This window comes from Sesamum indicum, linkage group LG10, assembly GCF_000512975.1.
Source record: "Sesamum indicum cultivar Zhongzhi No. 13 linkage group LG10, S_indicum_v1.0, whole genome shotgun sequence".
Taxonomy (NCBI): domain Eukaryota; kingdom Viridiplantae; phylum Streptophyta; class Magnoliopsida; order Lamiales; family Pedaliaceae; genus Sesamum; species Sesamum indicum.
This window is the reverse complement of record NC_026154.1, coordinates 16,081,757-16,106,468: the sequence shown is the minus strand read 5'-3', so window position 1 is coordinate 16,106,468 and position 24,712 is coordinate 16,081,757. Positions and strand designations below refer to the sequence as shown.

Sequence of the window (24,712 nt, the reverse complement as noted above, 5' to 3'; positions counted from 1 at the left end):
AAAATTTTCTTATTCATTTATATATTTTTGCCTTTAAATTTAAATAAGGAATAATACCAAACAAACTCAACAATCAATTAATTTTAATTAATAATTAATCCATGTTGAATTAATTTTTCTCAAAGTCCATAACGCAATTGGCAATTTAATTACCTTTCGTTTACAGGAGAATTGTGCCTGTGTTATGTACTTGAGTCAAAATTCTTATAACGAATTTGGTGTAGAAAAGATATTTAGCGTTAAAAACTATAGAACTAGATATTTTGTAATCAAATTAATTAATGAAATAATTGAAACACCTCCAACTGACTTCTTCATATTGGGTCGTCATTTTTTAATTTAATTTTTTTTGTTGTTGTAAAATAATATTACATTCTTAGAATTAATTATTTTTAAACCCCTTAAAAATGTAAAATCAAACTTTCTCCCAATTTGTGAAATTAAGAAAAGCTAGAAATATCTGAAAAAAGCAGATTTGTTTTATTTTAGTGGATGATCTAGAATATACATTTACAAACAAAAATATACATAAAGATCCATTTCCCTCCGACTTCAGCTGGGGGCAAAGCGGTCCATGAGGAGGAACACGGTGGTCTCCGACATCGTACCTTCACTTCTGCCCGACTTTACTGCGGCGGCTGCGGAAGAAGGCTCTTTGCTTTCTTCTGCTTCGTGATCGGCGGCAGCCCTTTTCTTCGAAATCAACAACAACGGGTTCCTGACTCTCAGCTTTGCGCTCAGCTTTGTCAATTCTCCCACGCACAAATCACACACACCTGCCATTTCTGATGATCATATAACTCTCTGTCTCTCTCCCCTTCTTGATGAGATATGTGAATATGAGATTGATGAAGGTGAAAGTGCGTGAATTCTATTATTTTAATTGTATGTGTGTGTATATATAGGATGGTTGGAGGGCCAAAAAGGTGTGCTGTACACGAAAACCCTCTAAGAAAAAGAAAAAAATATCTGTGTGTAGAGCCAATCGATTGAATTTTCTGTGCAAATCGTAATTAATTTCCTACGTCATTTAATATATATATATATATATATGTTATATTTAAAAAATATAATACAATTTACAATAAAAAATTCAGTTCGAGAAGCCCATTGTTACACGGTCCAATTGGTCACGGGACACGGTTTTGTTCCTAGGATACTCCACGTAACAACTTCCTCCTTTCACCATACTTCTCAAGCAAACAAAATACTAGTACAAATCTTTTATAACACGGAAAATAAAAAATTCAACTCAAATATCCCAAAATATTTAATTATTTAATCACATAAAAAATATATTTCTTCTTTTTCGGGAATATCGTATGTACAAAGGTATGCCTCAATTTTCTTTTTATAAAAAAAAACAACCCTTTTCTTTAGAATTTATTTTGTCACTCAATATGCTATTGTTAGATTCTTCTTTTTTTTAAATTTAATCTAATTTATTATAATTTTATTATATTGCATGTCATAAGCTCAAGAATTTCTCAATCTTATCCCCCGCGGGCATGTTGGGTGTAGGCAATAATTCAGTTCTGGTCCTAAAACGGACAAACAGGAAGAGAAATTAGGGGAGGTGGGGTGCAGCATGCCATTCTCTCCCTCCCACTTTTCAACCATTGGGTCATAATAGTCCAAGTGGGAAAGATGATGTTACTCATTCCTACTTTATTGCTCTTATCTCATTTCTCCCAATAATGTCATCCAACTCTCCCACCCCACCTCTCCTCTCATCTTCATCTTCTTTTCTACTTTCCTCTTTTAATTATTGATCGGTTGGTCATGGCATATCATTTTTACGTGCATATATAAATAATTTTTTATATTTTAAAATATATTATAATTATTATATTTAAAAAAATTAAAGAAATAAAATTAAAAAATAATTTAAAGCATTATTGATAAAAAAAAGAATTAGTGTAGTGATGTTAAAATGACATAGAGTCATTTTATATAAAAAAAGGTAATTGTAATTTTATTTTCAGATGATCTAATTAGGAGTATTATTGTTATACTTCAAAATTGGTACGGTAGTGTCGTTATTCGCCGTTTGTGAATATAGATAACAAATTTTTTATATTAGTATAAATATATATTATTCATCCATTATCAATATATTATTAATTAAATGGTGTTTTTGAAATAGCTTATAAATTTTTCAAAAACATTCAAATTTATTTGATAATTTTTTTTCCAAAAAAAAAAAAAAGGAGCTCATGTGACTAAACACTAAAATATTGTGAGTTTATAGAATTTTTTTACGGGAAGAAAAAGGAGTTCCTAACTTATATTTTAAAGATATTAACAAATTTCTCTAATTATGAATATTAATTATAAAATTGACATTATAAATGATATTATAAAATACTAGAACTTATAATATTTTGGAAATAAGTTTAGCAAACATCTCCTTTAGAAGATAAATATCAAAGATATGGAGAAAATTACAGTTAAATAAAAATATTTTAAGTCAAGCTGGGGGTGTAGCTCATATGGTAGAGCGCTCGCTTCGCATGCGAGAGGCACGGGGTTCGATTCCCCGCACCTCCACTTTCGCCGTTTCTTTTTTTTAATTATATTTTCTGCGCATTTACTGACACAACTAACCAACCAAACTGCATAATTAGAACAGTAGTTTTCATTAACAGTCCCTCGTAACCACAAAGTATGCCGTGTAAGAGAAAAAAACTTAAAAAGGAAGTTAAAGTGATGAGTGAAATTAAAGAGGTAGCGTTGTGTTGTTTTAAGCACTAAAAATATCCACAAGCATGGAGAGCGACGCCTCTGAACAGGGCAGCTTCTTAACTTGCAGGGTTGGCCACCAGAGTGAATAAGCTCCTGCACTACTCCTTTCATCTCCACCGTCTTGGCAGCAGCTGGTTGGAGCTGCAGCTGCAGAGGCACCTGATGATGATGATGATGATGATGAGAAAATGGTTCGGCCCTTGTTCCTTAGCTTCGCTACTTCACTGCTCCACTTCTCCACAACCCCAGACATCTTTTCTTCAAAATATATATTTCCTTAACTTGTTTATGAAAATTCTCACACCCCAGTAACTATATATATAGATATGTTTGTGCGTGTGAATAATTACACAGCATAGTTATCTGAAAGTGGATAGATTTTAGGGGATAAAACCCGTGGGCTTTTTCTTGAAACTTTTAACGTAGATTTGTTGAATGCTGGGTGCTGGTGGTGGTATGCAGTTGTTGGTTTTAAGCTTTGAGGTTTACAAAACAGCAGCTTGAGCTTGGACTTGCCAATGGTATTTATTGTGGGCTTCAGCAACAAGACCAATATTACCTGCAGTTGCTACCCCCAAATCCAATCATCTTTGTGAGCCTTGGGCCAGGCCTTTTTAGGATTTAGAGGACTTTACCTTCTTGTTATATTTAGTTACTTCCCATGTGATACTCAAAATACAGCAAACAACCCCCTCGTCTTTGGAGTTGCATCATACGCGCCGTTTTATTAGTTTTGTCATTAGATCTCATATGATATAAATGAATGATTCAGAACTTTTCAATATTATTTGAGTTTATAAACATATTTTAAATGTCTTTTTATATATTTAATACATAAATTTAAACATTTTTAAAACAAATATTAATTTTTAAATATAAATATATAGAGAGAGAGAGAGAAAGAGAGGGTGAGGAGGGGAGGGGAAGAGGGGGCGCGGAGGAGCCAAGCAGAGAGGAGGCACGCGAGGGCACAAGTGAGGGGCGGACAACAACAGGGGCGTGGAGGAGGCAGACAACGGTGGCTAGGCATCAATTGCTGTGAGGAGGAGAGCAGCGATGAGGCACAACGACGACGGTAGTGAGGGGGCGCCCGTGGGAGGGAGATGGTGGGTTGGAAAAGATGATATATTTTTAAATATATTTTAATATATTTAAAATTTTTATTCATACGTAATAAAATCAAAATATGCTAAATATTTGTACAATGAATTTGGACCGATAATTTAAATTAAATAAAATATGAAATATTGAATTATGTGTTAAATTTGGACCTTTGAAATAAAATTTAATGAAATCTAGCCGTTGATCTATTATTTACAAATTTTAACCGTCAGATATATAACAAGAAAGATCTAACGGTTCATAAATTAAAGAACAAAATTAATTTATTACTTAAAATTAAAGCCAGTCATAAGGAGGGCGAGTGCGCTAAATCTCCGGAGTCAAGGGGGTTGTTTTTTATATTTTGAATATTACATGGGAGTTTTTTAGTGTTTTATTTTTTATGTGAAGTTTTTTTTATTATTTTTAATAACACAAGAGGGTGTAATTGCATTTTACCTTAAGGTTTAGTGTAATTATACGTATGTTTTTTATAATTTGAGAAATTATATTTAGTATCCCGCGTTTTATCTTCGTCTAATAAATAAGCCTCAATTAGTTAAAATTTATTAAATTTGTTGATACTAACAAAAAAAAATTGAATGCAAAGTTGATATTTATTTTTTGTAGAAGGGAGTTTATGTATATTTTGGAAAATACAAGGACCTTGATGTAATTAGCACCAAATTCACTATATATAAATTTCCATTCACCACCCGAATTTCTGCTTAACCCTGGCACCTCCAATTCCGCCAGCGAGAGGAAAGGGGAATACGAAGAAAGAGAAAAACCCTAGATTCCGCGAACGATGTCGTACGACGATGTTGAGATCGAGGACATGGAGTGGAACGAGGAGCTCCAGGCTTTCACTTACCCGTGTCCCTGCGGAGATCTCTTCCAGATAACCAAAGAGGACCTGCGAATCGGCGAGGAAATCGCGCGGTGCCCCAGCTGCTCGCTGTATATCACCGTAATTTATAACATGGAAGATTTTCAGGATACATCCAACAGAAAAACGGAACCGGCCAAACCGCAGCCGGTTGCCGTAGCTTGAGAATTCTCAGGTCTTATGAATTTTTTGCTTTTATTCATAGTTTAATGTTTTTTCGGGGTGTGTTTGTGATGAGGAGTTCCATTTTTGGCTGGGATTAGGGTTAGATTTTGCGGTGTTGATGTGTGTATGTTGGCTCGGTGGTTCATGAGATTTTTGCGTTTGAAGAAAGAGAAACTGATGATTGGAAATCTTTATACATTTACTTTTTTCGGCAAATATGAGTTTATGATACATAAAAGTTACTGCAGTATTCAGTTGTCATTGTTTGAAGTTCTGTTAATGTTGGTTCGCTCACAAAATTTTCCTGGAAGTAATTTAAGACGCATGCATTAGATATTAACTAACCGTATGGCCTTTAGGTTCCTATTGTGTGGTTAACTTTCCTGTTATATAGATCTATTGTTGTCGATGAAAGTCTCAATGGCTTGTTATCCCCGTAAGGACTGCATACTCACATGATAACGTAAGACTTGTACTTGTTAATCATGATCCAGCATGGATATGCTTGACATCCGTTTGCTTTTTAGCACGATTGTTTGGTGTAAATGTTGTTCCATAATAAATTAACATGGAATTGTTTAAACATTTAAATGTTGCCTACTTTATTGCTCAGGGGTCAATATTAATTATGCAGTATGAGTGTTCTTCTCAATGAACTTCAAGAATTCTATAAACAATTCCATGTCAAGATTACTTTTACCTTTTTCTTTGTAGGAACTGGAAATGTTTTTATTAGTCGCATGACTTTTTACATTTGGTTGCTTAAACAAAGTTGCTTTTAGCATGACTTTTATCTGTGTTTGGCAGAAGAATACATGCCTCCTTTGTCATACCATAATCCTGTGAGATGTGAGTCTCTTCTCATGATCATTAGCTTTGAGGCACTATTCACGGGTCTGCATTACCCTTTTGTTGTTCGCCTCAATTCCCAAACCCTGCATAGAAATTTACTGAAATCGATGATATCACCTCTATAGATTGACTTCTCAAAGCAAGTTGCAAATAAAGGTAAGCCCCTAAGCAACACGATAATCCCTTGTTGCTAATCCAATAATTTGACCAGCATGAGATGCCTCGATAACGGAAAGATGAATTTTGTTGGTAGCTATGTTATACATGTCCTTCTGAACAGTATTCATCTACACTCGTTGATTTTGGTAGATCTCCAGCTTTAATCCCGAAATCAGCAAATCAGAGTGTCGTTGTGCTATCCGCTTGTTATAAATTGGATTCGGTAACAGGATAGGAATCTTGATTGTTGCTGACTTCAATTGCTCATCTTTCTATACAAGGAACCATAGTCTGTGAATACTTCATTGGTGCCTCCAAGAAGTTTGCAGTTTTCGATATTTTTGCACTTTCCAATATCAAAGGGGTTAATGCACCGGAAACCTGCAAAAATGAGATGAAAGTAGCTTAGCTAAGTTCAAATTTAAAAACAAAAACTGAAGCCAAATTAAATTTCCAAGACCCTTTTCAGTAGTATTAAAAATAAAGCAAATAATACTGTCTACATAGTTTTGAATTTTTTCTTTTTTTGCTATATTTGAAAATTTATTATTACGTTCTGTATTATTGGGTCAAAAGAATTATGACATTATAATTACGCGTTCGTGGTAATCTCTGTCCCAAAGGGAAACCTTTTTGCAGATTGTAATCATCATTTCTTTTAGTGAATCAGTTGCAATTGTATTATGTTTTATTCATTACAACTGATATATGCTAATTATCAGTAAGAAATATATATAATTAATTATTTATTTTTATTAAACTAGACTAGTAGATCGACAGAACTTAAGCTCATGATTTTTTAGTGCGATCTCGACTTTACCAACTATTCTGCGCAAGGCAAATTTTACCTTAGAGAGGTTGATTGCTGCGAAAATCCAACTACACCAATTGATGAGAATGGCCACTAGTCCGGCCCAGCCCATATATTTCCATAACCCCAATTGCCCATGATTGTTGAATAGAAGGGTAAAGTACCAGGCTACATATGAAATAATGATAAATGGTTATTGCAGGGCTGGTCAGAGTAATTAAGATGAAATGTTAACTGAAGAGATCGACCCTAATCTTACATTAACTCATCTGCTGCCTACAAATTTTAATTTCCTCGAGTCAGTGGAGCTGTCTTATTTTCGTTTGGATTTCATTATCTTTTCAGTTCACATATATATTATATATATTGGTGGTAGTCTTTAGCAAAAATGACTTAGCATCCAACCTGCAGTTATTGTCATCTACCTCTCTTTTCCTCCTATTCATTGGTGGCCTCCTGTCATATCTGTTTCCTTTCTTCTTTTTGCCTTCATTCATGTCTAACATTGCACAGCAAATGAATTCCATCTCTGTCGGTGTCTCTTTCATTTCGCGAGGGCCATCTGCTCGAAAATTCTTATCCATACCAGGTCTGATCGAACCAAATCAATTACATGTTAAATGTGATACATGTGTGATTGGTCGATTTTCTTGAACTGTATATCAATCATACGACATGTGTATTACACTTATCAAATAATTAATTTTGATTTGACCAAATCTAGTTTGGGTTGGAATTTCCCGACACCTGCTTCCTTTTTCTTTAAATAATAGGGCAAGGCATGCATAGAGTCATGAAATAGTATGGTAACTAGTGAACAATTCCTTTTTGTTAGTGGAAACACATGCACCATGCACCAGTTATCTGATGAGGCATCAACTAATGCTATCTTTTTGTTCATGCTTTCAAGTATTTATGGTGCAACCAACATGCAGCGAAGACTCTCTCTCTATATATATCCTTGTCTTGAAATCAAAAAGTAGAAACCTCAATATGGGAACTTTTGTTGGACATCTAGTTCCCGGGCTGGCACTCGCCTTCCTCGGCCTGTGGCATACTATCAATACCATTCATCTCTACTACCTTAAAGGCTCTACCAAGTTCATGTTAAGGTTTTGGTACCCGTTTAAGAGTCCTGTCCGAAAACTAGAACACCTCGAGCTCATACTCGTGTTTTTGTTTTCTATGTTGGCAATCCTGGTCCAGATTTTAGACCCTCGACACCTTCACTTCTCCTTTGAGCTTGACAATATCGAGCATGCTACCATGTTCCTTCAGCTAGTTATATTCACGACCTTCACTCTTTTTAGCGAGTTGAATCATTTGTCTGAAAAAACGTTAGGCGTCTCGGGCATCCTTGTTGCCTCAGTTTTTGGGCAGGAACTTTTCTTACTTCACTATCATTCAACTGATCACGTTGGACTCGAAGGTCATTACCATTGGCTAATGCAGCTCATAGTATGCGTTTCTTTTCTTGTAGCAATATATGCAACGATTTCCCCCACCAGCTTCCCTGCAGCATTAGTTCTTTCCACATCAGTAGTGTTCCAAGGATGTTGGTTCATAAACATGGGATTCATGCTATGGCTTCCTAACTTTGTCCCCCGAGGATGTGTCACTCAGACAACAAATCTTAGCAACGCCATCGTCGTGAACGGAGCAGTTGTATGTGGGACCCATGAGGCCGATTTGAGGGCCAGGGCTTTGGCAAACTTGCAGTTTTGTTGGATATTCTCTTCAATCTTGATCTTCATGGCATCTATCTGCATAGCTTTTGGGAGATGGCGGACAGCAAGGAGGCAGTCAGAGTACGAGCAACTTCCCTGTCCAGGTTCACATGATCCCCCTCTTGCAGCTGGTGGATTCAAACAAATCCAACTGTAAGTTTGCTACTAAATTAAAGAATCGACCAGGCTGTAAGATGATGGAGAATCTATAGTTTTTAATGTTGCAACTGTCTATCGCCACCGGATACTATATGGTTTGCTATCGTCGTCTTGGATTGGGAGTTGGCTGAGGCTCCTTTCAACCAGAAAGTCTGCTTGCCTTTGTTGAATTTGGTCATGCTCATTTACTAATGAGCAAATTGTAATGACCTCTTCTAATTAACCATCATAGACGCTAACAAACTTATAAATAATGTCGTCACACTTATAATGTAGGTATAAATAACTGTGGAGGCGTTTAGTAGAACTAAATACACATCTAAATCTATGTATTAATTCTTATGTTTTGTAACGACTAGTGATAAGAACCCTAGTCTGGACGCAAGGCGCAAACACAATCCTTCCTTACTAGTAGACTGTCATATCTGCTTTCTCATTCTTTGAAGCAAGAAACAAGAAAGCAAAGAAAAATATATGGAGTAGCGGACGGCAATTTGGAATATAGGAAGGCCACCCAACCCATACAACACAGAAATTCTAATTTGAATCCGTTTTGATCGAACTAAAATTAATTATATGTTAAATACAATATATTTGTGGTATAATTAATGTACAGTTTTAAAAAAAATGATCAATTACATGATAAATGCATCTCACTTTCTCTATTTTAACTCGATCAAAACAAAATTTAGGTAAAAGATTTCCGTACACTAATCCACAATCCCATAATAAAAGTAAATATTCATGAAAAAGCTGGTGCTTGAAACACGTAACATAGCCATTGGTTTTGATTTTCGGTATAAAGTAAAGCATGCACTCCTCCGAAAAGATAGCACCAATGCCCCAGTTTAAAACACACACATCTTCCACCAAAAATGTAAAAAGTGTGGGGCTTCAGATTGGAGATGTTTAAACAATTCCAAAACTTGCTATCACCAAATTGAATTTATTCACATAGTTTCAATAGAATTGCAATTAAGAATTTAATAGTTTTAACTCCAACTTCATTAACACCATGGAAAATTGTTGATCAAATATGATTTGTTGGAATCAATATAATCACAAAGTTGTGCAACATATTTGATTTATTATTGGTGATTTTCTTAAATTGTACATCAATTACATGACAAATCGGATTTGTCCAAGTCGAGTCCGGACAAAAATTTCACTTGACAGCGTTAGTTAGATACTAAATTCATAGCTCAACTGTAGTGCAAGAAACAAAATTTACCACTTCAATTTATATAGCAAAATCTTAAATGAATTCTAAATTCAAAAGAGAATTTGAGGGGACGAGGAAACAAAAATGCACAGTATTTTTCTTTTGAATCATACACAATACTATTAACCAACCAATAGTTGAAGACCTTCATTCTTCCTCCAAGGACGCCTCGAGCCGAAGGAGAACGAATCCAACGGCAACTCCGACGAGAACAAGGCCGGGCATAATGGCAGCAATCTTGAAGATCTCAGCCACAGCATTGCAGGTGGAGGTAAGAGCGCCACCGCTTCTGCCCTGCGACGGCTGTTTCAATGAGCTAACGATATTTGCGAAGGATTGCTCGGTGCAAACAGGAAGGCCCAATGAGGCTACATTGTTATGAGCCTTGAGCCCATCGAATGAGTTCAATCCATTGACGTACTTAACTGTGGTTCTCCTCTGGGGAGATCGGCCGGGGCTTACGACGGTGGCCGGAACTGTCGCCGGAGATATCGTTGCCGATGCGGTAGCCATTGGTTGATTGGACCAAAAAAAATCCTTTGGAGAGAAAATGAGGGCAGAATTATGGGGCAATTGTGATGTAGTGGTATAGATAAGGGAGAAAGAAAGTGATGGATGTGAAGTGTGTGAGTGTATTTTGTGTGGTTTAGAATTTGGAAAGATGAAAATTGTTTTTGAAGATTGTAGAGGGGAGAAATTGGAGTGTAGAGATAAGGTGGGGTGGAGATGTTTGGCTGATATGATTTTCAAATGTGACTTCTACTCTTGCATTTGCAAGCCCCACTACATTCATCAATCTTTATGCCCTATGGATTAAAATTTTGGAAGTTGTCACCTTATCAAAAATAAAATAAAATCAAAATAAAAATGGAAGTTTTCGTATGATCATATCCTCAACGTAAGTTTGAATTCTTATCAAGAAATCTAGTAGAACTAATGGCATGTTCTAATATGTGTATTAATTTTCATGGTAAGTCAACTATAAAAACTTTAATTAGCTTACCTAGTGTTTGAACAGTCATTCTTGACGAGTCTGTAGGATGTAATAAAATCTACTATACTTTTTTGGATAATTTCATATGTCAAAAAAAAGATATTTTCATAGAAAATTTACAATCAAAGCTCATGTGGTCCAATTTCTGTATGGAGAGAGTTTGTTTATAAGGAATTTTTTTAACATTTCTATTATCAAGAGGATCTCTGAAATTTTTTCTTTTATGAGCTAGTAACAAGTCATATACAGTATACTTCTTCTGTGAAACACATTTAAATATATTACCATTTGCTGCGCAGGAAATTTTCAACTAGTAGATACAATATTAGTTGTATTGGATTCCTACACTTTACCCTTCACAAAATTGAAGAAAGCCTCTGGCTGCGGCAGAAACTTCTGTACTACACCAAGCGCAGAAACAACTTCTTGTTGACATTTCCACCAATGAAACTATGCTAAGCTATTATGACTTACACGCCTCTGCTCCTATTTACTAACAAACAAACATATAATCATATGATAATCCTATTTTCTTTCACTCATCCAATGTCAATAGAGCGCTCACGCTCAGGCTAGCCACGTTAACATAGTGAGATGGAGAAAAGCAAAATTCAGTTGTCGGAAGGATGTATATGCATCTTTTCATGGATATTCCTCACAACATCACGCAATTCTGGAAATATTGTTATTAGACCAAGTTCCAGTATTCCATAACCAAGTTGCTTCAAACAAACTGTAGACTGCAAATGATTTGAAAAATAAACAGAGTTAGTATTTGGATCCAAAAGAAAAGGAACGGGAGGGAAGTTTTACCTGAAGGAAATAGTAAATATCTCTAGCACATCGTCTATACTGCTTAGCCCCAATCAAGCTGACCAAAGCGGTTGGAGCACCATCTGCCGAAGAGAAACTTTGAGAATAATAGCATGCATCCACAATATGCTTGAAAGCAACCCTATCAAACTATAAGACTATAGGTTCTGCTGGATATGACAAGGTGGTTGTCATTTCAGCCTTCTATCCTGTACTATCAGGGAGTCAATGAAGGAAGAGCCCATCACAAATTACATAAAACAGACACAGAACTAATGCAGGGATGTTTGAGTTATAATCCAACTGTGTTAGGGGGCTGTAGCAAGAAGAACAATGGAGAAAAGTGAGACGACATAAACCATGGGACATGGACGTTAAAGTGGTGACAAAAACAAAAATTTAGTTGCCAGCAACACAAGCAGAACCATTTAGGGGAAATGTATAGGAGGTATGGTAAGTATTTCCTCATGTGTAAAAAGTTACCCATGAGATCCTTTGTTCCTAAATAAGTATAAACAGCATCATATACGACAATCAAATCAAAAGAATTACTCACTGAAGATAATCTTTTTCACGTGACTAGCTCTGCGAGCAGCTTCAAGCTGTTGCTCAAAAGATTCTGGTTGAGTGACTGTCTTCCCACCTTGTTGCTCTGTAGTTTGTGATCCCTGATTAGCTTGAGTACCACTTAGTTTCTTTTGAATGCGCATAGTCATAAAGAATGTTCCACCAGGCCAGAGAACCTAATGAAAATATAGTGGTAAGAAAACCACATACTAGCTTCTTGAAGAAAAAGGAACACACTATAGTAGTGACTTGTGTGAAAAAATATATTTCACCATTCTTGTTTCCACTCAGTAAATTTATCATTACCAGAAACCAAGTGCTTTAACACGCAGGCTAGGAAGTAGCAATCACACAACTTCAAAGGAAGAAAGTCACAAATTAAAAGCATCACAACTTACATCCTGGATCCACCGAATCCCTTGTGCTATGACATCCTCTCTGCGGAGCCATTGGATTTGCCTTAAGAGCCAGTCATCAATTGCATCCTCCATGACTAACTGCAATATTTGCTTTGATATCCAAAAGACCTGCCTCCTACATTCCAAAAAGAAGTGCGTGGCTTCAAGCTAAACTGTAATATGCTTATAACAGAATTCTCTTTATGTAAGAAATTGCAGTGGATATGAGAATATAAAATGGTTGTAAGAATCCGACCACACATTGAATTGTTAAACTTAAAACCAAGTTCATGGTGGAAGTGTGAGAAATTTGACATCACCTTAGCCAGCCTCTTCGTTTGAGCTGAAATATTTTGTCAACTAAATTAAGAACTGGAACAGTTAAATTTGGTGGCGCCCACTGCAAGGAAAGGTGAAAATCAACTGGATTAGGAGTTAACCAAATTACACAACAGTTATAGGAAGTGCCGAATAGACCCAAGTAACATTTGGTAACATATGGCAGTACAGCTCCTTTTGGGGCCAACAGCACAGCTCAGCTTTTGGATATCTACCCCAGCCCAGGCATGATGAAGAGCACAGGCTATTGAAAAGGATGAATAAATTCGAATGTTGGAGATAATATGCCTTACAAATGTGAATCACCAGTACTTCGGCCATCTTTAACGAATCAACTACACTTCGAAGCTAACGAGGCATAATATTGAAGAAAAACGTTTAAACAAATTTCCGCTCAAGGCTCAATAAATAGAAAGAAGTATCCTAGTTTCATCATTTGCTATGACCAATGGGAATCACTACCTGCCATATGTGGAAACCAACAGGATCCAGGAGGGTAAACTTACTAGAATTAAAAGGAAGTCGCTGACATAAATAAATATAAAAAGATAACTTCAGCTAAATGAGATTAGGAAATTACTAGGGGCAAATAATACAGTCAAAAGTATATGAGAAAGGCGGCAACTGACTAGTGAACAAATAAGACCAGGAGGGAATCAATAGTGCACTACACTACTAAAATTTCACAGTACCTCTGGAGGAACCCCTGTTGGATCCTCTTTCAATTCATTGTCTGAGTGCGACTCGTTCGCTTGGGCAGAAGATTCTATTTCCTGTTGCCCATGGTTTGCATCTTTATCACCTTCCTCATTATCAGAAAAACTGTTGAGCGAATCTGAGGTACTTTGCCTCACAGTCAATTTGTTCATATCATCAGCATTCCAGGACAGGTTTCTGCTGGCCATTGGAGAGGCTTGTTCATGAGAAGAGGAGGGTGATCCAGCCACCATCCGCATTATGCCATCGGAAACCCCTTTGAACTGGCGTACAATATCATCCACGGCATCATCCACATTAACTGTTTAGGTCACGGGAGATGTCATGATGATTAGAATATTTGGTGGGAATAATTTTTATGTCATTATCTGAACAGAAGATCAAACACATCACAAGAAAGAAGTCAAGTTCCTTGCAAAAGTAGGAGATTAAGCGAATTTGTTCACTGAAGAAACATTCCCGAATAAACTTTTGCATGTGCTTTCAGGAAAATTTAAATTTCTTGACAAGTTCACTGCAAAGGTTATGAATAGTTTCAGAAAACATCTAAATGGCAAACAAACATTTATTCAGTTTACAATAACACAAGACTAACGCGTTACAACAGGAAAAAAGGTTAACTGGAACAGGCAAACCAATGATATTATGTAAACATGATTACATAGAAAACAAGTTACGACTTAAGAATTGTAATAAATAAGTCAAATGATTAACAAACTTTCCATCTTTTTTCCAATCACTCAAATATGTGTGTCACACTTCTACTTTCCAAGACTCTGCTGAAAAGGAAGTACACACACAACAATAAAGTGATGAGATCGACTCACAAAAATGATACGTCCCGTATATATCGAAGTAACACAACCAAGGGCCTTTGCTCATAATTTATAACAGAGTATCCAATGAGTTTTCAGATAAGGGTCTGTATTAGTAGTCAAACATCAGAGTCACCAAATGCCTGACTGTTACAGTTTTTATCTTTTTGGGGGGTTGGATATCATCACTGGTTTCGTTAATCCAACAAGTACAAAGTCCCACATAAATATGCAAGTCAAAATTCATTCCTGAATCGAATGATGCAAAATGGTCAGCCAATTAAATGAGCATGAAAAATGACATCCAAGAAAGAACCACACACCTGCCAGAGTCGTCATTACAGATGGCGATTTCTCGAATGAGTAGTTCTTCATTGATAAAAACCGAAAGTTAACAAAGAAGGTAAGGATACTTAAATGTATTTAACAGAAATCGGAAATGCACACCTTGGACGAGGCACTTAGAAAATCCCAAACTTCATGTTGCTCAGCAACATTGGCAATTGACAAGAGTTCCTGATAGAGACAGCATAGTCAAAATAGCTAAAAGGAGAAAATGTATATGCACCATCACCAGGAGTAGGGTTAACCATACTTGGAGATACTTGTCAAGCTGAATACAGCGCTGATGAACAAAAGCATCCTCTGTACTTGAAGAGAATATCCTTTTGGGCGGCAAATGTAGTGTATAATTAGGAATGTCCTTAAGATGCCTATGCAATCTCTCAAAATTCCGATATCTGCATGCAAAGTATTACAAATGAAGAATCAACTGACCAGTGCACAGAAAAGCACTGTAATCCTTTCTAATCAGAAAGCTTTCTCATGTCATTTAAAACAAAATTGTCCTCATACTGAATTGAGTTTGAAGTAGATCAACAGCGTCACATCCATCTCAGAAAAAGCAATATTCTTCTATTCAAACTTTTTTCAAAATCATACCTTCTTTTCACAATCCAAGTGTTGTTCTCAGCATCAGTAACAGAAATTGAGTAAACTGCAAAAGAATTTGAGCCAAGTTTCTCAAAGTATGCTCCAACAACCTGCAGATCAAGGACTCAAATTAGCTAAAACACAGAATATTTCCAGATGTCACGAACCAGAGGAGATAAGAGATACTCATGCAATCCTTTATTTCAACTGAAGCCATGATTATGAAAATAGCTAGTCATGCAAATATGGGTAGCTAATGCAGATCATCTTATAAAGATTCCAATATTAGATCGCCATACTTTTCCCCTGGCATGGCACATGCAAATTGTTACACATAGTGGGTGTGATAGCAGAATAATCTAGCAAACTACTCTGGCATGAGAATTTATCATGTAATAGCGGAAAAGAAGTGAAAAGTATCATCTTGAACCAAGGAAAGAAGCCCGGGCCATGAAGCTACTGGTCTTGAATAACAAAAGCATTTTTACATTTTTAAAGTGAGGTTAAATCCAATTAAAATTTCATGAACCAAACAAAGGAATTTGAAGGTCTTACCTGACATCTCAACTTTGGAGCATGTGGTACTTCACCTTGTACATTAGACTTATTAACATCTGCACCACAGGATTCAGTAAAGAAGGGTGTACTGGTTTGACTAGTAAACACATTAACAAGGTTCAACTGAACTTCTAAATCAGAAGTGCTATTTGATCTTTTAAGTTTATTTCTGTTTTCAGGGGAAACAACATCGTCATTGTTCTCCAGGTTATTAGCAGTACAGCCTCCCTCTGGACACACCTTCTTGTTGAGATCTTGTGACCTGCTCAAGGCATCAATACTGTGATCGGTAGGTCGAGTATCTTGTTCGAGCCAGGGTGTTAGTTGCTTCGAAGCTTTACCTTCTACTTCAATAGATGTTTCAGGCTTCTGTTTTGCTATTTCAGTCACCAAATCTTTTCTAGGAAATACGACGGTTACTGAACTTGTAACTTCAGGGGCTTGAAGTTCTGCAGAAGCCTTCTTTTGGAGTTTCTTTTTGTAGTGTCTTCCTATGGTCCACATGTTTTCCAGATTTTCAGGCATAAGAACTTCTGTTCTTCTCTGAGTTGCTGCATCAAACACTTTTGCCCAGTCAGCAGGCCGTGGATGTATGTGTTCATCCTGCATTGTACTAGGCAAGAGATTTCCCAGGGCACCAGAGTCTAGTTCCCTGTTATCATCGAACCGAGATAAAGAGGCATCACTCCCTTGGTTGTTGGAACCATTTTCTTCAGAAACAGTGTGGTCACAGTTATGACCCTCAGGATTAGGTGGTTGATCAGTGGAAAAAACCTTGGACCAGTCATTGTAGGCCAGAATTATATACTCAATCAACTCATTAATATACCTGGAAAAAGAGTAAAGAAGTCAGTCCTGAACAGCAATCACATAAACTAGTAACAATTTAACTTGCTATTGAAGAAGACTGCAAGGGAGAGAATGATGTTGCTTGCATGAGGAATTCAAAAAAGCTGATGTAAACATTGAACCTCAGATTAATATCGTGACACAAATCCATTAGCAAGCATAATAACATCACAGAAACAAGCCAGAGAAGGTATACATTACACAACAAATTAGAGGCATTGGAGTGGAAATTATCAACATACAGATGGTGTTTGAATATGGCAATGTTTGCTAATACATAAGTTTGGAATCAAATTATGACATTCCAAAAATAAAAGGTAATATGATAATATAATTCATTATTTATTAAGTCAAATTTGGAATATGGGGTGAGAGATTGACTCTCAAATCAAAGCTAAGGTATATAGGTTTCAACTGATGCTACTCTATACAACATAAGTTTATTATTCAAGCAAACAATTAAAATGATGCTAAAGCATAACAAAGATGAAATAACATGTGGACTTCTCTTTCTGATCAAAGTTATGGATGATGCCAACATAATCCATCTACAACATAGAAATTATTCTTTACACAGATTATGATGAAACTAATCTTCAACTTAAGACAATAAAAAGTTGATGGAAACAGCATCTCACCCTGGGCTAGCGAAATTCATTATTGGTTGCATTACCAAACAAGTTAGGAACTCACGAGCAAAGCATCGAACTAAAGGGCATTGTGCTTCCCTTGGTCTTAACACAACAGCTAAAAGCCCACCCATAAGCTGCTGAATTACCTATATTTGACAAATATAAGATGTCATGAAAATTAACTGAAATAAATACAAAAACAGTTTGGTCCAAAAATGCCTTCTGAATCAGAACACTTCTACACCTTGTACTCACACTCTGGAGATATCAAAGCAGGATGCAGCTCCTCAGAGGCCAGTAGATGCTGCTTCAATCTTTCATCCCTTTCTTCAGAAGACAATGTGCCCATAACATCTGTGCCAATAGCAATATGGTTTCTTCTAAAAAGTTCAAAATGATCTCCTATCAGGTCTACCACATCCCTGGAGAAAGCCAGAAACAGGTTTCAGTCATTCATATCATCAACTAATTTGAATCACATTTTTCGCAACTTCATTAAAGTGGAGTGGAAACATATACCAGAATACAATACCTTGTCAACAGGTCAACAAGGTTCACTTCTTTGATTCTTCCAGATACTTCACCAAGGACATCCATGATTATAGCACGTATCAGCTCTGGTGCCTCTTTGTCAGGTGTAATATCTGAATACCACAAATCTAAGACAAAATCATGCAAGATTTTGTTGATGAAGTCCTCAATGGCTGCTTCTATAACAGGGGAATCTATGTTTCTCTTCCATTTTTTTGCAGGAGGCAGGGAAGTAAGACGAGAATCATTCACAGATAGCTGCTTCTTTTCTAAGTGTGACAAGTAGGATGTTGGTCTGATACTCCGGTCTTTCCACCGGAACTCCACCTCATTAAACAATATTCTTAGTCCAGAAACCAAGAGCACAGCTATGGGAATATTCATTAGCATTGATTTACTAGTATCTGCCAAGACATATAAAGTCAAAATCAATGATCAAGATTATGGTAAGAATAGGCAGATGAACAGCACACTTGCAGTTAAAGATCACTTAAACAAACAAAAAGAAGTGCTCAAAATTTTGATGGCATGCTCCCCAGTGTAAGCTACACTTTAGTAAACAACAGAACAGAAACGAATAACAATGTTTATTTTCATCAAAGTAGTTCAGCTAAAATAAGTTCAGAGTAGAAAAAGTGAAAAATGACAGCTCTCCCACGTCTGGATTCCCTGTAAACTCAACATTTTGTGGTAATGTTAGATTGTTTTGGCCATGGTTGATTGGATAATCAATGGTCACCTCATAATAAACAATAAAAACAGAAGTCGGGTGTATATATGCATCTACATGAAACAATAACTATTCCTCCTCATATATTTTTTACTCAAGTTCACCAATTCTACATGACTACCAAAGAATCTCCTCCAGTTGGAAAGCACAATATAACAAACACGCAACGTAAATCAAATGAAAGCTGCATCCAAACAGATGAAATTGATACAGAAAAGAAAAAAGAAAGCCATTAAAATTTCCAAAATTTTTTCAAAAGTTTAACACAACTTCATAAAGTAGTATAATGAGCTTAGAACAACGCATTGATCAGCCACACACCACCATATTCGCAATGCATCGACAAGAAATGATGAAACACGTTAATTATTTCTTATTTGGATAAAACCTAAAGGAAACGTCAAGGAATTACGTGTCAAGAAATAAGACACCGAGAATATACAGAGAATCCACCAGACCGTCCGAAGCTTGACTTCCTGGATCAGATCTTGTAAATTATCCATTGCGTTCTTCATAATTCTCGAGTGATAAGATCTTCTCGTCAACTAAAACATAATCTAATGTACAATAACTAACAATTGAATGAAAAAATAAATCTTATAATCAGAAGGAAGAAACTAAAAACATTAACAAATCCTCGTAATCCCTTGGAAATTCCCCCAAGAAAATCATCAACTCTTCCGAACCAAATTGTTGAATTTGGTATAAGATTTTCGGATCGTTTCTTAGCCGGAGTTTTCGGTTACTTCTGCCTCGCTCGCGCTTCCCCTCTCTCTCTCTCTCTCTTTCTTTTTCTCCCCCCTACTACAAATAACTTCGTTTTGGTACTATTTTTGAGGGAGGAGAGAGAGGGAAAAAGGAGGGAAAGGCAGACGCCACGACGTCCGTTATATTCGTTGTAACGTTCTGTAGCTGTACCCTCAACAAGAATTGACGTGTTTGCCCTTACATGAGCGGGTTTTCTGACTATTTCGGTCCGACCCAAATGATAAATCCAAGCCCAGCTCCAGTTGGGTTGGGCCCGGCTGAGAATATTTGTTTGACTCTCAGTTTTATTTTTTTCTTATTTTTCATTTTTAGAAATATTTAAATTCATGATTATTTTTCTCATCTATATATTTTATACACCAATCACGTTGAAATATTTAAGAATCTGTGGGTACCCGTGTTAAGGTATGGGAAAATGTATTTCTTAAAAGAAAAAATAAATAAAGTTATAAATCACTTAAATTTTAAAGTATAAAAATAAATAAATAAATAATTTAAAACTTAAATAATGTAATTAATAAGTATAAGAACGAAAAATAAATCTAATTTATTCTACTGGCTAAATTTATCTACAAAGTGAGTGAATCATTCGAATTAAAATAATCAATTGTACACTTTATCTAATTTAAATAGAAAATAAAAAATAAAATTTGAAGTGGCAAAAAAAATATATTTGTTAATATTATTTGATATCAAATTAAAATTTAGTGCTGTTGACTAATTTACTTAAACAGGTGTGAATAAAATCATACACTTATCTATATTTAAATAAAAAAATTAAAACTATTTTTTATATAGTAATATATAATTGAAAAAGTCTATCAAAGTATGTACATACGTTTAGACAGTCTCTATATCTATATACCATTAGAGTATATTTGGTTCATATGATTATGTATGATACAACTATCTATCATATATAATCACATTTTTTTGTTCACGGGATTAGAGTTTCGATACCAAATCTAGTTATGTGGATATGATTGAATGGAATAGTGTATCTCACCCTTTTAATAGGAGTGACAATTGAATCGCCCGCCCATTTAACTCAAAGTGATTATAAATCCTAAAAATTAAGATCCACCTGATCCCTAAATAAAGCACAAAAAATTCATAAGAACATCTTGAAATATATTCTGTGATATATATATTCAAATTTTTTATGTATCAGTCAAACCTTCTTTTCCAAGACCTCAGACCCAATTTAGAACTTGGTGTCCTAGTCCTCTTCAGTCTGCACTCTTCCTTTCCTACTTCACTCTCAAGATTGACAAAATGGTCTTATTTTTATCGATTTCAAGTTTCTGCTCTTGTATTATGGCTTTAAAGAAAAAAGGGTCTTCTTTTAATATTTTATGGAACAAATGAAAAAAAGAAAAAGAAGAAGAGTTCTACTGGCGTCATATTCATTTTGGTGGATCCCAAGTCTTTCTCAGAGTCATGGGATGAGTCCCGCATCCATTCAAACTCGTCTCATTGCCACATTTATATCTCAGATGGGATACACTACCCTCATAATTTGTATTTGAGATAAAAAGAAAAATACCTAAAACTTAAATATTCCTCTAGTAACCACCGCCTGATAAAGAAAATAAATGATTTTCTCAATAAGAAAGTTGATTGATTCTCTCTACTCTGTTTTATCTATCACTTTTGTGTTATTGTAAAAATAGTCATTATCTTTTTTTAAAAGATATCATATATATATGTGTACTTGTATGTCCAGAGATAGTTATTAAAAGTGGTAATATTTCAAATTTCAAATAAATTTTCTTTTGCCTCATATAAATTTGAATAAAAAAATATCACAAAAAAATATTTAAAAAACTATAATTTAATAAATATTAAGAGAATTTTTATCTTTTAGTTGTAACTATTCACAAACTATAAGGTTAATACGAAAATAACTTAAACAAAGAGAACCTTATCAGTGTTTTTTTTTTTTTTAATTTTTTTTAAAGGACGATCATTTTATATTTAATACTTCACAATCCCTTCGTTTGCATATACATAATACTTGATACTGGACCATCTTAAGTAAGATGGTGATAATTTTACTTTTTATTATAGAAGGAATATTCTAACATGAAGAATTTCTAAAAGAAAATGAATAATAATAATAAAAATCATACAATACGAGAGATCAGAGCAAATACTTAAATTTGGAAAGGAATAAAAATTTGAGCTTGAGGTTATATATAATTTGGTTCAATTTTTAACATACATGTCAAAATAATAATTAGAATTAAGTTAGATACAAAATCGAGGTCGAGTGATTTGATATTTCTATTTGTATTGACGTACGTTAGAATTAAATTAATTTATTTTTGTGTAACAAAAGAAAAGATAATTCTTTACTTATTGCAAGGTGGTGAAAATTAAGGTCAAATTAAATACAAATTAATTAATGATCAAGGTTCTTGTATTAATTAAACCTTGACCTATATATATATATAAGTAAAAAAATGAATTAGTATAATGTTTTAAATTTCGGTATTTGGCATGAAAAATGAAGATAGTGAATATTGCAACATCTCGATCTCCTTACAAACAGCTCAAATAAGGAAGACTCAACCATTGCCTATTCTCAGCAATTGCATGTGGTGTATATGAATCCCATCCATTCAGACTAATCAACATGCCAAATGCACGCTGCGCCTCCTATATTTTTGCCCAAAATTCACCTTGACCTTTTTCCATCCTGTGGTCCCAAAACAACTCCCAGCCTTCTCATATTCTATAAGCAGCGATGAGTCCCGGCTTCTCCCAATCATGGCTAATCCTCAGGAAATGAACACCTTCTTCGCCTGCTCTATCTTTCTTTCTCTCTTTTTCTCTTCCTTGGCAAGCATTATTGATGTCGATGTAAAGCTTGGGCATCACCCACACGACGCAACAGGCCATTCCAACGGTCACCATGTCGGTATAAAGTTGGGGAATGATAACCAGCAGGACGGAGGGCATTCTGATGGTCATGACGATCAGGCTGCGTCCACCTTCCCTAATCCGAGGCTCAAGAGTGCTTACATTGGCCTTCAGGCGTGGAAGAAGGCCATCTACTCTGACCCCACTAATTTCACCACGAATTGGGTCGGCACTGACGTGTGCTCCTACAATGGTGTCGTTTGTGAAAAGGCGCCCGACGATCCTAACATCACCGTGGTCGCTGGCGTTGATCTCAATCATGCTGACATTGCAGGCCACCTCCCTTGGGAGATTGAGTACCTCATCGACATTAGCCTCCTCCACATAAACTCCAACAGGTTTTGTGGCATCATTCCTGAGGGCATAAAGAAATTGAAGCTTCTCTACGAGCTTGATTTGAGTAATAATCGGTTTGTGGGACCGTTCCCAGAAGTTGTCCTGGAACTTCCGAGCCTTAAGTACCTTGATCTCAGGTTCAACGACTTTGAAGGGGCATTGCCTCCGGAGCTGTTTGATAAGAATTTTGACGCTATCTTCTTGAACAGCAACCGGTTCGAATCCACTATCCCTGAGAATTTCGGCAACACCCCAGCTTCGGTTGTGGTGATGTCCAACAACAATTTCACCGGTTGCATTCCCACCAGCATTGGCAAGATGGCGGGCAAGATGGACGAGTTGATCATGTCCAACAACGCTCTCTCTGGCTGCTTGCCCGAAGAAATCACGCTATTGAACACCACTACAGTTTTCGACATCAGCAGTAACAAGTTTATGGGAGACCTGCCGAGAGGCATGGAGTTCATGCAGGGCTTGGAAGTCATTAACATTGCAGACAACAAGTTCAGAAGCAAGGTGCCTGAAACAGTTTGCACCTTGCCGAGCTTGAAAAATTTCACATTTTCATTCAACTATTTCGAGGAGAAAAATCCCATCTGCGACCCGAACGCCTTGCCGGGGCTTGAGCTGGACGATAAGGACAACTGTTTCGGCCGGGAGCAGCACCAGAGATCCCAGAATGAGTGCGCCTTAGAATTGAGCAAGAAGGCAGATTGTAACGCCTTTTGCAGGCCGAATAGGAATGGCGAGTCACCAAAGGGAGGAGATGGTCCAACATCCCCGGCTCAGGCTCCATGGTTGGCTCCAGTCCCTGCTCCTTCTAAGCAAACAACCGTCCAACCTCCCAAGGCCTTCATTCCGCCCTATGTTTCTAAGCCACCAACTCAAGCTCCTAAGCCGGCTCCAGTCCCAGCTTTCCCGCCAAAACCTTCTAAGCCGTCTATTGCGCCAGCTCCTACTCGTGAGCCAGTGAATGTTGCTCCCCCAACGAAAGATGGATCGTCGCCACCTCCAGTTGCCTTGCCTCCTGTTGTGGTTCAATCACCACCGCGTGCTGTTTCTCCCCCCCAAGCATCACCAGTGCAATCACCTCCTCCACCACCGCCGATCTACCGCTCACCACCACGTGCTGTTTCACCCCCTCAACCATCACCGATGCAGTCACCCCCTCCACCACCTATCAACCGTTCACCACCGCGTGCTGCTTCTCCCCCTCAAGCATCACAGATGCAGTCACCCCCTCCACCACCGATCAACCGCTCACCACCGCGTGCTGTTTCTCCCCCTCAAGCATCACCGGTGCAGTCACCCCCTCCACCACCACCGATCAACCGCTCACCACCGCGTGCTGTTTCTCCACCGCAAGCATCACCAGTGCAGTCACCCCCTCCACCACCACCGATCAACCGCTCACCACCGCGTGCTGTTTCTCCACCGCAAGCATCACCAGTGCAGTCACCCCCTCCACCACCACCAACCCCCCCCCCCCCCCCCGCCGATCTACCGCTCACCACCACGTGCTGTTTCACCCCCTCAACCATCACCGATGCAGTCACCCCCTCCACCACCTATCAACCGTTCACCACCGCGTGCTGCTTCTCCCCCTCAAGCATCACAGATGCAGTCACCCCCTCCACCACCGATCAACCGCTCACCACCGCGTGCTGTTTCTCCCCCTCAAGCATCACCGGTGCAGTCACCCCCTCCACCACCACCGATCAACCGCTCACCACCGCGTGCTGTTTCTCCACCGCAAGCATCACCAGTGCAGTCACCCCCTCCACCACCACCGATCAACCGCTCACCACCGCGTGCTGTTTCTCCACCGCAAGCATCACCAGTGCAGTCACCCCCTCCACCACCACCGATCAACCGCTCACCACCGCGTGCTGTTTCTCCCCCTCAAGCATCACCAGTGCAGTCAGCCCCTCCACCACCACCAGCCGGTCGCTCACCACCGCCTGTTGTTCCCACACC

At 37.3% G+C, this 24,712-nt stretch overlaps 5 protein-coding genes and 1 non-coding gene across 6 annotated transcripts in view; 4 read left to right on the top strand and 2 right to left on the bottom strand.

Moving 5' to 3' along the window:
* Positions 2,478-2,550, top strand: TRNAA-CGC. Its single transcript has one exon. It is a non-coding gene; the product is annotated as a tRNA-Ala (tRNA).
* Positions 4,561-5,150, top strand: LOC105172860 (diphthamide biosynthesis protein 3-like). The gene has a single exon (XM_011094449.2). The coding sequence runs from the start codon at positions 4,655-4,657 to the stop codon at positions 4,898-4,900; it is 246 nt and encodes an 81-aa protein (XP_011092751.1). The 5' UTR covers positions 4,561-4,654; the 3' UTR covers positions 4,901-5,150.
* On the top strand, positions 7,678-9,081 carry LOC105172859 (transmembrane protein 45B). Its single transcript, XM_011094448.2, has one exon. The coding sequence runs from the start codon at positions 7,716-7,718 to the stop codon at positions 8,604-8,606; it is 891 nt and encodes a 296-aa protein (XP_011092750.1). The 5' UTR covers positions 7,678-7,715; the 3' UTR covers positions 8,607-9,081.
* Positions 9,821-10,601, bottom strand: LOC105172858. Its single transcript, XM_011094447.2, has one exon. It carries the CDS (start codon positions 10,341-10,343, stop codon positions 9,978-9,980), a length of 366 nt encoding a protein of 121 aa, XP_011092749.1. The 5' UTR covers positions 10,344-10,601; the 3' UTR covers positions 9,821-9,977.
* LOC105172973 lies at positions 11,127-19,469 on the bottom strand. The gene is made up of 15 exons (XM_011094600.2): positions 19,119-19,469; positions 17,978-18,380; positions 17,690-17,867; positions 17,452-17,591; positions 15,962-16,793; positions 15,416-15,516; positions 15,069-15,213; positions 14,921-14,989; positions 14,797-14,842; positions 13,634-13,959; positions 12,923-13,002; positions 12,603-12,738; positions 12,194-12,380; positions 11,638-11,720; positions 11,127-11,564 (listed from the first exon to the last, which is right to left on the bottom strand). The coding sequence occupies exons 1-15, from the start codon at positions 19,219-19,221 to the stop codon at positions 11,436-11,438; spliced, it is 2,958 nt and encodes a 985-aa protein (XP_011092902.2). The 5' UTR covers positions 19,222-19,469; the 3' UTR covers positions 11,127-11,435.
* The window catches only part of LOC105172972 (leucine-rich repeat extensin-like protein 4), a 3,074-nt gene continuing 431 nt past the window's right edge, over positions 22,070-24,712 (top strand). Inside the window, exons 1-2 of the mRNA XM_020697425.1 lie at positions 22,070-24,209; positions 24,601-24,711. Of these exons, the coding sequence (XP_020553084.1) occupies positions 22,247-24,209; positions 24,601-24,711 (2,074 nt within the window). The 5' untranslated portion in view covers positions 22,070-22,246. The remainder of the gene's footprint in view (positions 24,210-24,600; position 24,712) is intronic.

Excerpts from the sequence above, each read along its gene's own strand:
- LOC105172860 (XM_011094449.2), top strand. The coding sequence starts at position 4,655 with ATGTCGTACGACGATGTTGAGATCGAGGACATGGAGTGGAACGAGGAG.
- LOC105172859 (XM_011094448.2), top strand. The coding sequence starts at position 7,716 with ATGGGAACTTTTGTTGGACATCTAGTTCCCGGGCTGGCACTCGCCTTC.
- LOC105172858 (XM_011094447.2), bottom strand. The coding sequence starts at position 10,343 with ATGGCTACCGCATCGGCAACGATATCTCCGGCGACAGTTCCGGCCACC.
- LOC105172973 (XM_011094600.2), bottom strand. The coding sequence starts at position 19,221 with ATGAAGAACGCAATGGATAATTTACAAGATCTGATCCAGGAAGTCAAG. Across the intron at positions 16,794-17,451 it reads ATGAATTTCGCTAGCCCAGG|GTATATTAATGAGTTGATTG; the intron begins GTGAGATGCTGT and ends CTCTTTTTCCAG. Across the intron at positions 13,960-14,796 it reads TGTAATGACGACTCTGGCAG|TTAATGTGGATGATGCCGTG; the intron begins GTGTGTGGTTCT and ends TGACCTAAACAG.